A 17,331-nucleotide genomic window follows, 5' to 3' on the forward strand; every position below is an offset into this window, starting at 1 on the left:
ACAAGGGTGGAACTTAATCAACAACCCAGACAGCTTATTGGCCAGAGTTTATCAAGCCAAGTATTATCCAAATGAAAATTTCCTTTCAGCAAGATTGGGTTTTGTTACGAATTTGAGAGCGATAAAATAATCAAAGTGATATTAACATAAAATAAGACATGCAAAAAAAGAAATTTAACGTGGTTCGACCTTGTCTACCTCCAAAGGCGAGATGAAAAATAATCCACTATAGATGTAGAAAACACGAAAAATACAAGTACATGATATCACATGTATCCCAAAACTCAGTGTATCCCAAAAACTCTCTCAATCCCTAAAAAACTATCTATGTAACATTAACCCCAAAAGTTACAGTTTTTCAAAATAATTATCTCTCACTAATTAGGTTATGACATTATCAATATTTATAAAGCCAAATATTTTATCACCAAGAATTCTTAATCCATAGAATTCTTACTTAAAACAATTACAATAAAATTCAACTTAATTATCAATTATAATTTGGGTCAAAATATAACAAGATCTTACCATTCATATACTTGGAAAAGTATTTGGTGAACACGAGGTCTCCTTGAGCAAGGCTTGGGTTGGAGAATTGATGATGGTATGTCTGCTAACATTTGGGAAGATGTTTGGATTGCAGGTGCTGGTAATGGAAAAGTCAATGGAGTGATTCCAAATACATGTTATTCAAAGGTAGAAGAGTTAATTGAGTCACAAAATCATACCTGGAAGAGTGATCTCATTTTTTCTTTGTTTACAGCTCAACAAGCAGCTCAAATTCTTTGTATTCCTCTCCCTTCTTGTCCATCTCCAGATTTACGTTTTTGGATGGGAGATCCATCTGGTTTATACTCTGTCCGCTGTGGTTATAGGTGGCTTATTAATGCTGAATTAGAATCCTCCGGTGATCCTAATGCTCTTGAGGAAAACTGGTACAATAAATTGTGCAAATCTCTCTGGTCTCTTTCTCTAATTGAAAATCTTTTTTTTTGGCGTTTCATGCACAATTTACTTCCCACTTCCATGAACCTGTGATTGAGACATATTAATGTTAATCCTCAATGCCTGCTTTGCCATTCTAACGAAGAATCTACTACACACTTTGTTCTTGATTGTGTTTTTGTGCATCAAACTCTTTTGGGATTGAATCTTTCTACCAATGATATTCCTGTTGATCAAAACTTCACTTTGTGGATCGTCAACCTTCGAGACTTATTGTTCGACTAAACTAAGAAAGTTCGTGGTGATTTTATGGGCTATTTGGTGCTGAATGGTGATGGCTTCAAAGTTTGGGCCAAAACCCATGATTTGTTTGGTTAACTAACCAAGGCCAGGGCCAAGGCCCAGGCACCGCACGCCTTTCCTCTACAAATTTCCCCAGAATTTAACAACTGCGCATCGACGAGGAAAGAACAGAAAATTTTTGAGAGAAAGCCGAAAGAAAGGAAAATGGGGAAACAGCCGGTGAAGATGAGGGCGGTGGTATACGCGCTGTCGCCGTTCCAGCAGAAGATAATGAGTGGGTTGTGGAAGGATCTGCCGGGAAAGATCTCCCACAAGGTCTCCGAGAATTGGATCAGCGCTACTCTTCTCCTCGCCCCTCTCGTCGGAACCTACATGTAACTCCCCTTTCCATTGCTATTATCTCAATACTAGCATAGTATAATTATCCCTCCTTTTTAATTAGGGTTTGCTGCATATATATACATTTTCCCTTTAATTTCACCTAGGGTTTCATTTAATCAAATCGATGTCTCTTTTTCGATTTCTCATCATATATTCGTATGGATCTATCATCTGTCTATTCTACCTGTAAGAGCTGCATCTATTAATTTTATGGATTTCGTTGCTGACCTCGCCTTTATTGTTTTCTTACATTTGGGAGTGAATCGTTCCTTATTGGTTTCAATCATGAAAAAATAGTAGTAGAAGTCGAAATCATTTATGGCAGAATACTGTTGTAAATTTAATGTTCTTCTTATTTGATTTATTACCAAAGGTGCCTACCTTGTTAATTTGTTTATATAGGTAAAAGGGTAACTAGTGCGACTAACATCTGAAATGAGCACAACATGAAATTTTGAACCTTTTTAGTTTAGGGTTCTATTGGATGGAGAAGGTAACTAGACTTTGTTGGTTGGTCTGCTTTTCATTGGTTTAGACTTTAGACAGGGTCAAGGCATATTGATTTTCTGTCTAAGCAAATAAAATTACACCTGTTTTTGAAACTTGGGAACATGCCTTTTGTATAAAACCTAAGCGGTTTCCATCGACATAAAATTTCATGCTTTTAGGGTGTTAATTGCCTTTACATTCTTTGGCTGTTTCTTCTCAGAAGAACTAAAGCGGATAAGGAAAAGGAAGAGGAGAGCAGATTAACAACTGTGGATATAGTTAATTTGAGTGCACCAAAATGTTGATTACATAATTCATGTTTTGTTATACGCAATCTGCGTTATTGATTTCATGTATATCTTCATAGTCTATTTACACAATCTATGTAACTGGATGCAGGTATGTCCAGAACTTCAAAGAAAAGGAGAAGTTGGAACACAGGTATTGAAACCACAAGAAGCTTCCATTTTATCAGAACAATTCTGGTCTTATTACATTTTAGACTCGATTTTGTTGAGGTTGAGTGCAATGATGAACCGTGTTTCTTGATTGGGATTGGATTAGTATCCGACCGATGAGTTGGTGTTTTGCTATTGATATGGAATAAATGAATTTGGATCATTACATTCTTGGTTAAATAAATTTGTGGATTTGTTGTTCAATTGTGTATGCAAATGGTTGTGCTGATGTCCTCTTGTATCCATCCTGACTATCATTCTGTTTGCTAGGAAAGGAACATTTTCAATCTAATGATTGAACTGAACCTTATGTTAATTTTCTTTTTATGTACACGTTGCTCAGATTATTCCAGGTATGCACATGTTGGAATAACATAGCATCGGAATATGCCGAAATTCCACCGTTGAAAAGACATTGACAAGTTGGAACATCCAACTTGTAAAAGATAACCCTGCAACTGATGAGAAATGTTAGATTGATATTGGGAACAAGGAGATAGAAGCTGGAAGTGGATTGGACATTGAAGGCAGCCATGCACTAGATGTTAAGCAACTGATGAGGCAATTATTTAAGCCGTTGTCTCTCTTTCCAAAAAGAGGATCTTAATTCGTAAACATAAGAAAGCCTTTGAACCTACCGATGCTATGACGCCCGGGAGTTAAGGTGGTCGGATATGTGTTCAGGATGGACCAAGTATACGAGAAGAAGACAACCAAATTAAAATAAGCTTGGACATGACTAGAGATGCACAGAATCCAGATTTCAATCCAATCCGGATCGGATAAAAACCGATCCGGTTTTTTCTCCCAACCCAAAAACCGGATTTTAAAAAAACCGGTTCGGATCCTAACCGGTTTGAAGGGTCGGATGGTGTAACCGGTGTAACCGGTTTCGGTTTGCAAAAACCGGTTAAAAAAAAAACGGATTTTTTCGGTTAAAAAACCGGTTTTTTATCCGGTTTGAAAAAAACCGGTTTTTAATCCGGTAAAAAAACCGGTCGTTCAATTTTTTTCTCAAACCGGTTATACTATCCGGTTTTTAAATATCCGATCCGGTTTAAAAAAAACCGGTTTTTTCAAAATCCGGTTTCGGATATTTTTTACCCAAAATCGGATATTCGGATTTTTTGTGCACCTCTAGACATGACTAAAGTATGGTCAATTTACGACCAAGCACATTCAAAAACGCACGGACGTGCATTGAGCATTTTACATTTTCTTTTTGGCTTTACACCTCACAAAATATAGAACCAAAGATGGGTGATTTAAGCACTTTTAAGTTAATATCTCTAGATTCAACTATATATATTAAGGGGTTGTTTGTTTGTCTCTTAATGGAATCATTCAACGTTGAACGTTAAACAGTTAAGCATTCAGCGCGTTTGTTTCGTATTTCTGAATGATTCAGTGTTCACTGATTCAACAAAACAGTGTTGAATAATTCAGCACAGAAGTATATTCTGAATCATTCAGAGTCAGTTATCAAATTTCATGTCACATTCAGAGTTAAATCATTCAGAGTCTCTGAATCATTCAATATTTAAATCATTCAGCATTTAAATCATTCAACATTTAAATTATTCAGTATTTAAATCATTTAGCGCTTAATCGTTCTGAAGTAAACAAATAGTCCTTAAAATTCAAAACTTATTTTTAACATATTTTATTATTTGGAGCAAAAAAAGGATTTTTAAAAAATCTTGATCAAAGTTGATAAGATTTGTAAATGTAAAAAAATAAAAATTATTGAAAAATTATGATCAACTTGATAAGATATATATAAATGTTGAGGGCAATATTGTTATCATGTTAGTTAAAATTAAGACATGGGTTAATTCCGTTAATCACAATAGGTGACAAAAATATTAAATTTTGTAATGTTAGATGAAAAGTTGAAGATATTTTAACCAAAATAAAAATTTGCTCATAATTCAATGCTCAATTATATGATTTATCTTTCTTTACGGTTCTATTAGGGGTCGTTTGATTTACTGAATATAAGATTACCTTTGAGAATAAGATTATATGAATGTTATATTACATGATATATTATTGAGAATGTTATATTACTTTATTTGGTTTATTTGGTAGAAATGTAAGATTACAGTGTTTGGTTGAAGAAATATAGGATAAAAAACATATATTTTATGAAATTGTCTTTGAGATAATTCTTTCTTAACAAGTTGATTTCTCAACATTAAAGTTAAAATATTTACATAAAAATTCATATAAAATATAATTTATATAATTTTTAATTTATATATTTTTAATAAAAACTTGTACACAAATAATTTAATATATATTTTAATTATCTTTAATTTTTTTATTTCTTTGAAGATAGAGAAACATACTTCGACCAATACAATTGTGTGTTTATTTTTATGTACCAAGATATTGAGAGATGTGCATACTTACACTGAGATCTAAGTATGTGTTTATTATTATTTTTATTTTATTCATGCTACATATACGTGTTGTAAAACGAAATATCATATTAAATTATTTGAAAAAATTAATAGAAAATATAACAAATATAATAAATAAAACATTTTATAAAAATTAATCCTAAAAATTAAATTCTATAAAATACATATAAAAATAAAAATTTAATCGAGCAAATATATAATAAATACTCAAAATAAAATAAAAATTATTATTTTTATTTTTTATTATATGTATCATATTATTTTTTATAATAAGTATTAAAAAAATTTAGAATCACAGCAAAAATTAAAAAAAAAAATTAGATTTATACTAATGTAATTAGGCATATTATTTTGAAATAGTCATATTATTCAAGGGCATTCTTGTCCTAAAGGGAATAAATTATTTAATACCTAATAAAACAAAGAGTTGATATTTCCATGTAAGTAATATTTTGTTACTCGTGCGAGGGAATGCTTCCAAATCAAATGTGAGTATTTCTTAAAATGATTTTTTTTTGGTAATGATCTTTTAATTAATTCAAACACACCGTATTATGTAGTAGCTTACTAATAATTAAAGAAAATTACATAAAAAAATCAAAATATAAAAAAATATTTCGAAATCCAAAAAAATTAATTTATAAATATCCTATTGTGTAATTGACCTAAACAAATAATAATAGTAATAAGATAAAGAGAAAATAACCTCTGTGACAAAAAATGTCTTATAATATACGATTTTAACCAACTTTTTTTGGATTTGCCAAAATGACCAATTAAATCGCAATGCGATCGATAATTCGCAACGCGATCTCCGGTATCGCAAATCAGTTTCCCGATTTGCAACACGAACTTCGACTATCGCATTACGATTTACATATTCGCATTGCGATAGTCCAAGTTCGCGTTGCGATTTTCCAAATTCGTTGCGATAGTCGAAGTTCGCGTTGCGATTTATTCCAAATTCGTTGCGATAGTCCAAGTTCGCGTTGCGATTTATTTCAAGTTTGTTGTGATAGTCGAAGTTCGCACCAAGACCACGACCACGACCAAGACCACGACCACGACCCGAGACAAGACGAGACGACGGCGACGGCGGCGCGCGAGAGTCCCCCTTGTTCTCTATCACTTAACAAGGAAGTGGGAAAGTCAAGCCTTAAATACCATTCTCAATAGTGTTTTCAATACTATGTGGGATTGAGCATTACCAACACTTGTTCCCAATACTATGTGGGATTGAGCCTTAAATAGTGATATTATTTTTGAATGTTTTGCTTAAAATTGCAATAATCGCGATTGATTGTAGATTAACTTTTAATTATAACATATTTAATCGTATAATACTAATGCAATTGGTTGTTGATTCAGTTGTTTTAAGGTGCATGATTGTTAATTGTTTCCTGAATAATCACATTGTATTGGAAATAAGTGTTGGTAATGCTCAATCCCACATAGTATTGGAAACACTATTGGGAATGGTATTTAAGGCTTGGATTTTCCACTTCCTTGTTTGAGTGATAGAGAACAAGGGGGACTCTCGCGCGCCGCCGTCGCCGCCATCCGTCTCGTCTCGAGTCATGGTCGTGGTAATACGTATCTTCGACACGTCCGAGCGAATACTATATTTTTAGAGAAAATTCTTAAGAAACAAATGCAATACCACCAGTCGTTGTCGCAACGAATTTGGAATAAATCGTAACGCGAACTTGGACTATCGCAACGAATTTGGAATAAATCGCAACGCGAACTTCGACTATCGCAACGAATTTGGAAAATCGCAACGCGAACTTCGACTATCGCAACGAATTTGGAATAAATCGCAATGCGAACTTTGACTATCGCAACGAATTTGGAAAATCGCAACGCGAACTTCGACTATCGCAACGAATTTGGAAAATCGCAACGCGAACTTCGACTATCGCAACGCGAACTTGGACTATCGCAATGCGAATTATGTAAATCGCATTGCGATAGTCCAAGTTCGCGTTGCGATAGTCGAAGTTCGCGTTGCGAATCTGGAAACTGATTTGCGATACCGAAGATCGCGTTGCGAATTATCGATCGCATTGCGATTTAGTTGGTCATTTTGGCAAATCGTATATTATAAGGCATTTTTGGTCACTGAGGTTATTTTTCTCTAAGATAAATTCAATTTTATTTATAATTTAGAAGTGAGAGAATTTTACTTTGGAATTAGAACTATGGCTTAGGATCTGTTTGTTTGCCGTAATTAGAATTACGGAATTTGTTTTTCCCGAATTCTCGTGTTTGTTTCACGTAATTCGTTTTCCGGAAAATATTTTCCCGTGTTTGTTTCACGTAATTCATTTTCCGGAAAATGTTTTCCAGTATTTGTTTCACGTAATTGGTTTTCCTGAACGTAGTTCATTTTCCTAGTAACAGAATTTCCTTTGTGTTTTCTGGAAAATGACTTACGGATTCATTTTCCGTAAGTCATTTTCCGAACTTTTCACATATAATATTATATTTTTAATATTATATAAAATAATCAATTATATTATAATAATATAAGATATTATATTTTTATTTTAATAATATATAATAAAAAAATTTATATATTTAATAATGAATAATATTATTTATATATTTAAATAATATTTTAATAAAGATATTTAAAATATACTAATTAATATTTTTAAAATATAATATAACATAATTACTTTAATAAATAATTTATAATATTTTTATTTCACTAAAATATACAAAAATTAATATTTTTATTAATAAAATTATAAAAATACTATTTAATAATAAATAAATCATTTTTAATAATAAAAAAGTTTTATGATAAATAATATTATTTATTGTATTTAATATTTGTAATAAATAATTTTTAAAAAACTCTTCAACTAGTGGAAAAAATGTTTAAATAACATCTTCCAAACATCATAAAATATTTTCCAGATGTTTTTCAGAAAAATGTAATTTATTTTACGTTTTCCAAAATTCAAATTCCAGTAATTCATTTTCCGGAAAACCAATTACAACCAAACAAACAGACCCTTAATACAAAAGTAAGTGTCCAGATTATGTTTCGAAAAACATTTATGTCTAAAGAATTTTTCGCTAAAAATACGTGTCTAATGTTTTCTCAGCTATACTTTTAGATGTCTACCGTTTATTTTTTAAGTTCTTTAAGTTTTTAATAATAAAAAATATTATTTTTAATTTAAAATAAAAATTTTAATTTTAATGAAATTATAAAAAAAACCTAAAATCTCTCATTTTAACCCCATTATCAACTGTCGCCAACTATCATTGTCGAACGGTCACCCATCCATTCTTACTCTCATTGATCAATCTTGTGTCACCCCCAGATCCCTAAATCTAAAATCCCCAATTCCTAATTTCAATTTTCCAACTCAAACGGTCGTCGAACATCTCCGACTATCATCGTCATCGTCGAACGGTTGAGTTTTAATCGGAATTGTATTGTAGTTCGAAAGGTGACGACGATGTGGCTTATGGAAGTTGGAATCAGTCAAAATTGACAAAGGACGACAATAGTATCTGACAAACCTTTGAACGCTTATCCACGACAAACAGTGGTATATTACAACAAAAGGTCAACGGATATTTGATCGGGATCGACACCAATATTGATGACGGTGGCAGTAACAATCACCTTTGGCCAACCGACAACTATGGAAGGGGGAGGGATAAGGGGGAGAGGGGATGGAGCATGGTGAGGGACTGTTGTTGCTTTTTTTTTTACAAAAATATATATATTTTTAAATAAATTCTTAAAATTATCAGAACATGACATGTGTCACTTAACGAGGATTTTTAACTGAAATTAACATCCGAATACCTAAAAATATAACGTTTGAAACATTATGTATTTATTTTTAATAAAAAAATAATCAATAAAATATTTTTCAAAATATAATTTAAACACTTATATTTTTACTAAACCTATAACTAAAAACAAAAGCGAAAGTAGCCTAGTATTCTCGATTGTTTGAAATGGCCTGAGCCGATGATGGGATGTTTGGAGACAGTTGTAAATATTTCCAAATGCTAAATATTCAAAGGGAAGATAGGCCACTCTTCTCTTCTCTACCCCACCACATTTCCCGCCACTTACATTTTCAATTTTCGATGGAATTATAGAGGGAAATTATTGTCATTTCTTTCCTTTTATTTGTTTATATTCTCGCTAATTATTTCAAAACCATGCTCCAAGTGTAGTTTCATTGCCCTCAATTCCCATCTTCTTTCACTAAGGTCTGTCGACATATTTTCTCTTTCTCCTGAATTTAGGTGTTAACATTCATATTCTTGTACTGATTCTTGCATTAGCCTGTTTCGAGATCTACATCTAGTAGTTCTAAATCAATTTTTTTGTGTTGATCCTTTGTTTTTTTTTCTGATTGTAGTTTAGATTTCTTGCTATGTCTGTTACTTTCTTTGAATTTTTACGGAAGTTGAAATCGAGGTGAATCTCTGCTGTTTGTTCTTCCGCTTGAAAAGTCTTTTCATAATTGAGACCATAATGAAATCGTGGACTTCAACAAATCCTCTAGCGTTTTTCTCTCTCTCTCATGTCTTAAGTTTGTAACTCAGATTTCTTGATGGATTTGTGATTGTGTTGAGTTTTTTGTTCATGTTTATGTACTTTGGTATATGATCGGCTCAAGCATCTGCAGTTTGCATGCTGTTTTACTCTGCAATTTCTATTTAGCGTGATGGAGAATACACGCGAGAACCACACAATACAAGATCAACCGTTCAAGTAGTTAAACAAGTCAATTACCGAAACTGTAAAGAATGTTGTGAGGCAATAACTCTTTGATTTAATAGAATTCTAAGAATAAACAAAAAGTTCTATCAAAATTTCTGATGAACTGGTGATTTGATCCCAGTTTTATAAAGGGTTCTACCTTTCTTCCTTAGGGTAGTCAAAGTTTGTTGAATGTGATATTGACAAACAATTGTATCCTTTAATTTGACCTGTGACTACTTTCTTACCACCTTGTTTTTCAGGGAGGATTGCCTGTCCATGGACAAGTTAGGCAAAAGCTTAAGCTGTTGAAAAAAAACGGTGCACATGGCTTTGTCAAAGAGGAGCACCGAAAGGTGTTGTTTTTGTTGAAAAAAAATAGTAAAATCCTAAATTTTAATCATTGTAATTTAAGATATTTATAAATTAGTTCTTAAGTTTCAACTATAAATATCCTAGCTTATTTAGCTTCAAAATCATCCCAAAACATTCTAGCTTTCTTTCAATACTAGAGAGATTTTAGATAGTTTCTTAAGAGTTGTTTTCTCCTTTTTATCTAAAGAGAATTATCATTGTTTTCTCCTTAGTAGATAGAGAGAGGTTGTAATTCCTATTTTCTCATAGTGAAATTTTTCTATCGTTACCTGTGGTTTTTACCCTAAATATTTTAGGGGTTTTCCACATAAATTTTGTGTCTCTTTTATCTTTATTTTTATTTTCTCAAATTATCAGTTACGATTTTCCTCTATTTGATAGTCGTCTTCTGTAACAATTGATATCAGAGCTAGATTAGAGTGTGTAATATTTGCTTATTTTCTTTGTGGTTGCCACCAAAAGGTGTATCCTCCAACATAAGAAAATAAGAAGTTATTACTCATTCTTTAAAAGTTTTAGAGAACTATTCACGATAGTGAAATAGTGTGAGCTATTCGTAAACGAAGCAATAGCAACGAAATTTGATATTTAAAAGTTATATAGGAGAAATTTTTCATTGTGTAAATTGAAGATGAATGCCATTCTAAAAAAAGACGGGTGTCTAGCGGCTATTAATGAAAAGCTGATTGATTTCGCAGATGACATCAAATGGAATGAGATGGACGGGAATGCTATGACAAACTTTCATCTAGCATTAGTAGATGAAGTATTGTCAAGCATCGAGGAGAAAGAGACAACTAAGGAGATATGAGATCATCTTACCAAATTGTACGAGGCCATATCGTTGCACAATAAAATTTTCCTTAAAAGGAAATTGTACATTCTACGTATGCCAGAATCTACTTCAATTACAGAGCACTTAAATACATTGAACACATTATTTTCTCAGTTTACATCCTTAAGCTGTAAAATAAGAGAACAAAAACGTGCTAAACTTCTATTTCAAAGTGTATCGGATTCGTATGATTAACTCATCATCAACTTGACAAATAGTAATGTCACCAGTCTAGTCTTCGATTACGTTGCAGCTGCTGTTCTATAAGAAGAAAATCGACATAAGAACAAGGAAGACAGACAAGTAAATCTACAACAAGCAGAAGCGTTGACAAAGACGAGAGAGAGATCAATAGAACGTGGTTAAAGCAGCAGTTACAAACATGGTAGATCGAAGCCCAGAAGCAAAAAGAATTTAAAGTGCTATCACTGTGGAAAGAAGGGTCACTTGAAGAAGGATTGTTGGAGTCTCAATAAAAACTCCAATCCACAAGGCAATACCGCAAACACTTCAGATGATGGAGATGCTCTATGTTGTGAAGCGTCAACTACCGTGGAAGGCAGAAAAAAATTTGCAGATATATGGCTCATTGATTCAGGAGCAACATATCATATGACCTCAAGAAAAGAATGGTTCCATCATTATGAACCTGTCTCAGGAGGATCTGTTTATAGTTGCAATGATCATGCCTTAGATATTGTTGGCGTGAGAACCATCAAATTGAAGATGTATGATGGAACAATTAAAGTTGTTCGAGATGTGCGGCACGTGAAAGGCCTGAAGAAAAATTTATTATCCTACGAATTGTTGGATAATAATGCAAGCAAGATTGAAACACAAAAAGGAATCATGAAGGTGTCCCGTGAAGCGCTTGTGGTGTTGAAAGGCGAAAAGATAACTACAAACTTGTACATGCTAAAGGGAGAGACTTTGCTAGAAGCAGAAGCCTCTGTTGCCTCATGTAGTTCAGATTCTGCAATGTTAAGGCATAAGAAACTTGGACACATGTCAGAACAAGGAATGAAAGTCCTTGTGGAGCAAAAGCTACTTCCCAGCTTAACAAAGGTATCACTTCCTTTGTGCGAGCATTGTATAACAAGTAAGCAACACCGGTTGAAATTCAACACATCAAATTCTATAGGCAAAAGTGTTCTAGAATTGGTTCACTCTGACGTATGGCAAGCACCGGTCACATCCCTAGACGGAGCAAAATACTTTGTCTCATTTATTGACGACTACTCCAGGAGATGTTGGGTGTACCCTATTAAGAAGAAGTCAGATGTGTTTGCAACTTTCAAAAACTTCAAAGCGCGAGTGGAACTTGATTCTGGAAATAAGATCAAGTGTTTCAGAACAGATAATGGAGGAGAATACACAAGCGAAGAATTTGATGACTTTTGCAAGAGAGAATGCATCAAAAGACAGTTCACAGTGGCGAACACTCCTCAACAAAATGGAGTGGCAGAGCGGATGAATTGAACCTTATTAGAAAGAACACGAGCAATGTTGAGGGATGCAGGCCTAGAAAAATCATTCTGGGCAGAAGCAGTCAATACCGCCTGTTATTTGGTGAATCGAGCTCTATTAACTGCAATAGAGCTGAAGACACCAATGGAGACGTGGATTGGTAAACCAGTTGATTATTCAAACCTCCATGTATTTGGAAGTATTGTGTACGTGATGTACAACTCCCAAGAAATCTCAAAGCTGGATCCAAAATCCAGGAAATGCAAATTCTTGGGGTATGCTAATGGAGTCAAGGGGTATCGCTTATGGGATCCCACTGCCCGCAAAGTGATCATCAGCAGGGATGTTATCTTTGTAGAAGATAAACTACAAAGAAAAGAATACAATGATAACACTGAAAAGTCAGAGACTACACAGATACATGTGGAAAAGAAGGTTGAACAAGGAGATTATTCTGAAGCAGAACTAGCACATGATGAACAAGAACTAGAGAGTTCTGAAGCTCCAACAACTCGTCAATCAAATCGTATGAGAAGGCGTCCCAATTGGCACTCAGATTATGTTATAGAAGGTAATATTGCATACTACCTTTTAACAGAGGACGGTGAGCCATTAACATACCAGGAGGCAATAAACAGCTCAGATGTTTCACTGTGGATGATGGCGATGCAAGAAGAAATCGAAGCCCTTCATAAAAATAATACATGGGACCTTGTGCCACTACCACAAGGAAGGAAGCCAATTGGTAACAAATGGGTCTTCAAAATCAAGCGAAATGGTGACGATCAAGTTGAGAGGTATCGTGCAAGACTGGTGGTCAAAGGATATGCTCAAAAAGAAGGTATTGATTTTAATGAAATATTTTCTCCTGTGGTTCGACTAACAACAGTTCGAGTAGTTTTGGCAATGTGTGCTACATTGAACATACATCTAGAGCAACTAGATGTTAAAACAACTTTTCTTCATGGAAATCTTGAAGAAGAGATTTACATGCTCCAGCCTGAAGGTTTTGAAGAAAAAGAAAAGAAGAACTTGGTTTGCAGGTTGAACAAATCTCTGTACGGTCTAAAGCAGGCGCCGAGGTGTTGGTATAAGAGATTTGATTCCTTCATTATGTGCCTTGGATACAACAGACTTAATGCATACCCTTGTGCTTATTTTAAGAGGTCTGGTGATAACAATTTTGTTATATTGTTGTTGTATGTGGATGGTATGTTGGTTGCAGGACCCAACAAAGATCATATTGAAGAATTGAAGGCACAACTGGCTAGGGAATTTGAAATGAAGGACTTGGGATCAGCAAACAAGATTCTAGGGATGCAAATTCATCGAGACAGAAGTAATAGGAAGATTTGGCTTTCACAAAAGAATTACTTGAAGAAGATTTTGTCACGATTCAACATGCAAGATTGTAAGTCAATTTCTACCCCTCTTCCTATTAACTTCAAATTATCCTCCAGTATGAGTCCTAGCAGTGAAGAAGAGAGGATGGAGATGTCTCGAGTACCGTATGCATCAGTAGTGGGAAGTTTATGTTCGCTATGATATGCACAAGACCAGATATTGCATAAGCAGTGGGAGTGGTTAGTCGATACATGGCGAATCTAGGCAAAGAGCATTGGAATACAGTAAAAAGGATCCTGAGATACATTAAAGGGACCTCAAATGTTGCATTATGTTACGGATGATCAAACTTACTAATCAATGAGTATGTAGATTCTGACTATGCAGGGATTTGGATAAAAGCAAATCTACTACAGGATATGTGTTCAAAGTTGCTGGTGGAGCTGTAAGCTGGGTTTCAAAATTGCAGTCAGTTGTGGCTACATCCACAATAGAAGCAGAATATGTAGCAGCTACACAAGCCAGTAAAGAAGCAATTTGGTTGAAGATGCTATTTGAGGAACTTGGGCACAATCAAGAGTATGTCTCTCTGTTTTGCGATAGTCAAAGCATCTTGCATCTAGCAAGGAATCTAGCATTTCATTCAAGGACAAAACACATACGAGTTCAGTACCATTTCATTCGTGAAAAGGTGGAAGAAGGGACGGTAGATATGCAGAAGATCCATACCAAAGACAATATAGCAGATTTCATAACGAAGGCGATTAACGCTGATAAATTTACTTGGTGTCGATCCTCTTGTGGCCTGTCAGAGACGTAAGCAACATAAAGGTACAAGGTAGAAAGAATGGTGTGAAGATATGATTGTTCCAATCAAATCTTCAAGTGGGAGATTGTTGAAAAAAAAACGGTGCACATGGGTGCACATGGCTTTGTCAAAGGGGAGCACCGAAAGGTGCTGTTTTTGTTGAAAAAAAAATATGGTAAAATCCTATATTTTAGTTATTGTAATTTAGGATATTTACAAATTAGTCTTTAAGTTTCAACTATAAATACCCTAGCTCATTTAGCTTCAAAATCATCCTAAAGCATTTTAGCTTTCTTCCAATACTAGAGAGATTTTAGAGAGTTTCTTGAGAGTTGTTTCTCCTTTTTATCTAGAGAGAATTATCATTGTTTTCTTCTTGGTAGATCGATAGAGGTTGTAATTCCTATTTTCTCACAGTGAAATTATTCTACCGTTGCCTGTGGTTTTAACCCTAAATATTTTAGGGGTTTTCTACATAAATTTTGTGTCTCTTTTATCTTTATTTTTATTTTCTCAAATTATCAGTTGCGATTTTGCTATATCCGATAGCCGTCTTCCGCAACATAAGCTTGCAACTTCAATTTTTATCTTTAATGTGACTGTGGGAAGTGTTAATTTTTCTAAATACAAAATTAACAAATCTTTGCCTACTAATTAATTCATCCTAAATAAGTGAATTAAACTATTTCTTTGTGTGGGCATCAAGAATAGAATCGACCTGTTATTCTTCTTTTGGAGCTTTCTTTTTCCTTCTTTTCTCTTTACAAGTTTATTTTCGGGAAATCTTATACAACGTTGTTTATATTGTTTGAAGACAGACGGAAGTAAATACGAACAAGGTTGATTCGGAGGGCATGAATTCTTGTTGGTGGGATAGTCATCTCAATCCTGAGAATTCTGGGTGGTTGGCAGGAAATTTCAAAGGTAAGCAGCCTACTTTTGAAGTTAATGCATTTATGGTTCGTTATTCTTGTCGGTTTAAATCTCACATGATTAGCATATCTCCGATTGGGTTGATTATAGATTCTTGTTGGTGATCTTGATCTCCAATCTAACAAATTATCTAATGATCCCATGACCTGTAAATGATGTAAGATTCTTGGCTGCAGAAATGAACCAGAATGTTAATCAAATAATGAACTTGGTGGAAGGGAATATTGAAGAGCATTATCAGATTAAATATTGCATATGAGAATAGGGTTTTGTTGTTGTTGTATTATCAGATTAAATATGAGGTGATTGACCAAGTTCAGGAACTCCGCCGTATTTATCAGTCTCTGGCTGAGCGCTACGATCATTTGAACGGTGAATTGCGCAAAAGTGTACCTTCTGATTTCCTAACTCAAGGCCCTGATGGTGGTTTGGATCAAAACTCTCCAATGGTTACACCTGATAAAAAGATGGGTATACCCAAGTCTGTTCGAGTTGTCATTTAAAGAAGGCACCGAATCATCTTCATTCTCATCAGATTCTGACTCCGAATCTTTCAGCTCATCTGTCAACATCTACTTGAGTTCAGTGATGGATGCTGATAACAGGGTAGAGCATCACAAAATTATTGAGCATGGAAGTGAGCTCCCAACAATGACGGAGAAGATACAAGTGGTTGATGGAGAGAATGCAGATGGTAAGTCGAAGATTGGGGGGGGGGGGACAGAAGCTATGAACTGAATGAAAGATTCACCAAGTGTGAAGAAGAGCTAAGGAATTCCAACCTAAAACTCCAGCTTGCAGAAGAAGAGATTGAGAGGTTGAATGCAGAGCTCAAGAAGAGTGAGTTTGTTTCTGTCCTTGCTGAAAACATGACTGTCCAACTCGAATCATTGCTGAGGGACATGAAAATAAGGGAAGCCGAACTTGAGTTGGAGAAGGGGAAGGTAGTTGAGCTGGAAGCTCATGTTTCAGACTCGAACTCCGAAGCTTCGAGGTTGATGGATGAGCTTGCTGGAAGTAAAGAAAAGATCAATGCATTAGAAGAAGAGATTACAATGTTGAAGCATGAGCTTGGGAAGAAGGTTTCTGATGATGCGCATCATGTGCCAGGCCGGCTTGAGTCTTCCCAAGAAGAGATAGCAAGATTAAAAGCCCAACTAGACAGAGAGGAGGCAGGTTGTGAACTTACCGGAGCAGATTTTGAGGTACAAGGATGATCTATCTAATCGTGATCGTGAAGCCAAGGAATTAAAGGGTGCATTATGTGATGCCATGGATAATTTCTCTATGCGGAATGCAAGTTTCCAGTCTGAAACTTTTGGCCTGTTAGAAAAAGATACCCACTTAGAGGCAATACTCAAGGAATGGGAGTTACACGGAAGACTACTGGAGGAGAAGTTAAGGCAATGTGAAACAGAAAAAATGGAAACGAAAGGTTTGAATGATGTTCAAGAAACCATGTTGCAAGGTCAGATAAGTCAGCTAAGGGCAGAAGTCAAAGCGAAAGCTGTACATGTAGAAGCTCTGACTAAGGACCTTGACAAAGTGAAATTAAAATATGATATGCTTACGGCAGAGAAAGATGGAGTTACTGCAAAGGCAAACACTCTGGTCGCCGAGGTTCGTTCCAGAGATTCGCTGATTCGGCAAATGGAGGAGCATTTACAGCAATTAAGCAGGGAACATCGGCAGCTGATTTCAGGATCAAAACATGCAAAGAACGTAGAGGATGAATTAAAATTGAGGATAAAGGACCTTGAGAAGGAAGTGAATTAAAATTCCAGGGAATGGCTGCTTGAATTTCCTTCCAACAGTTTTTTGTC

At 34.7% G+C, this 17,331-nt stretch overlaps 1 protein-coding gene and 1 pseudogene across 1 annotated transcript; both read left to right on the forward strand.

The window, feature by feature from the left end:
- Nucleotides 1–1,408: 1,408 nt before the first annotated feature.
- LOC120151371 (cytochrome b-c1 complex subunit 8-like) lies at nt 1,409–2,595 on the forward strand. Its single transcript, XM_039163853.1, has 2 exons — nt 1,409–1,622; nt 2,518–2,595. Exons 1-2 carry the CDS (start codon nt 1,453–1,455, stop codon nt 2,564–2,566), a joined length of 219 nt encoding a protein of 72 aa, XP_039019784.1. The 5' UTR covers nt 1,409–1,452; the 3' UTR covers nt 2,567–2,595.
- A 12,098-nt stretch (nt 2,596–14,693) lies between these two features.
- On the forward strand, nt 14,694–17,284 carry LOC120151327 (annotated as a pseudogene).
- Nucleotides 17,285–17,331: the final 47 nt, after the last annotated feature.

The sequence above is a fragment of the Hibiscus syriacus genome, unplaced genomic scaffold (genome assembly GCF_006381635.1).
Source record: "Hibiscus syriacus cultivar Baekdansim isolate YM2019G1 unplaced genomic scaffold, ASM638163v2 tig00111053_pilon, whole genome shotgun sequence".
Classification (NCBI taxonomy): domain Eukaryota; kingdom Viridiplantae; phylum Streptophyta; class Magnoliopsida; order Malvales; family Malvaceae; genus Hibiscus; species Hibiscus syriacus.

Excerpts from the sequence above, each read along its gene's own strand:
- LOC120151371 (XM_039163853.1), top strand. The coding sequence starts at position 1,453 with ATGGGGAAACAGCCGGTGAAGATGAGGGCGGTGGTATACGCGCTGTCG. Across the intron at positions 1,623-2,517 it reads CCTCTCGTCGGAACCTACAT|GTATGTCCAGAACTTCAAAG; the intron begins GTAACTCCCCTT and ends AACTGGATGCAG.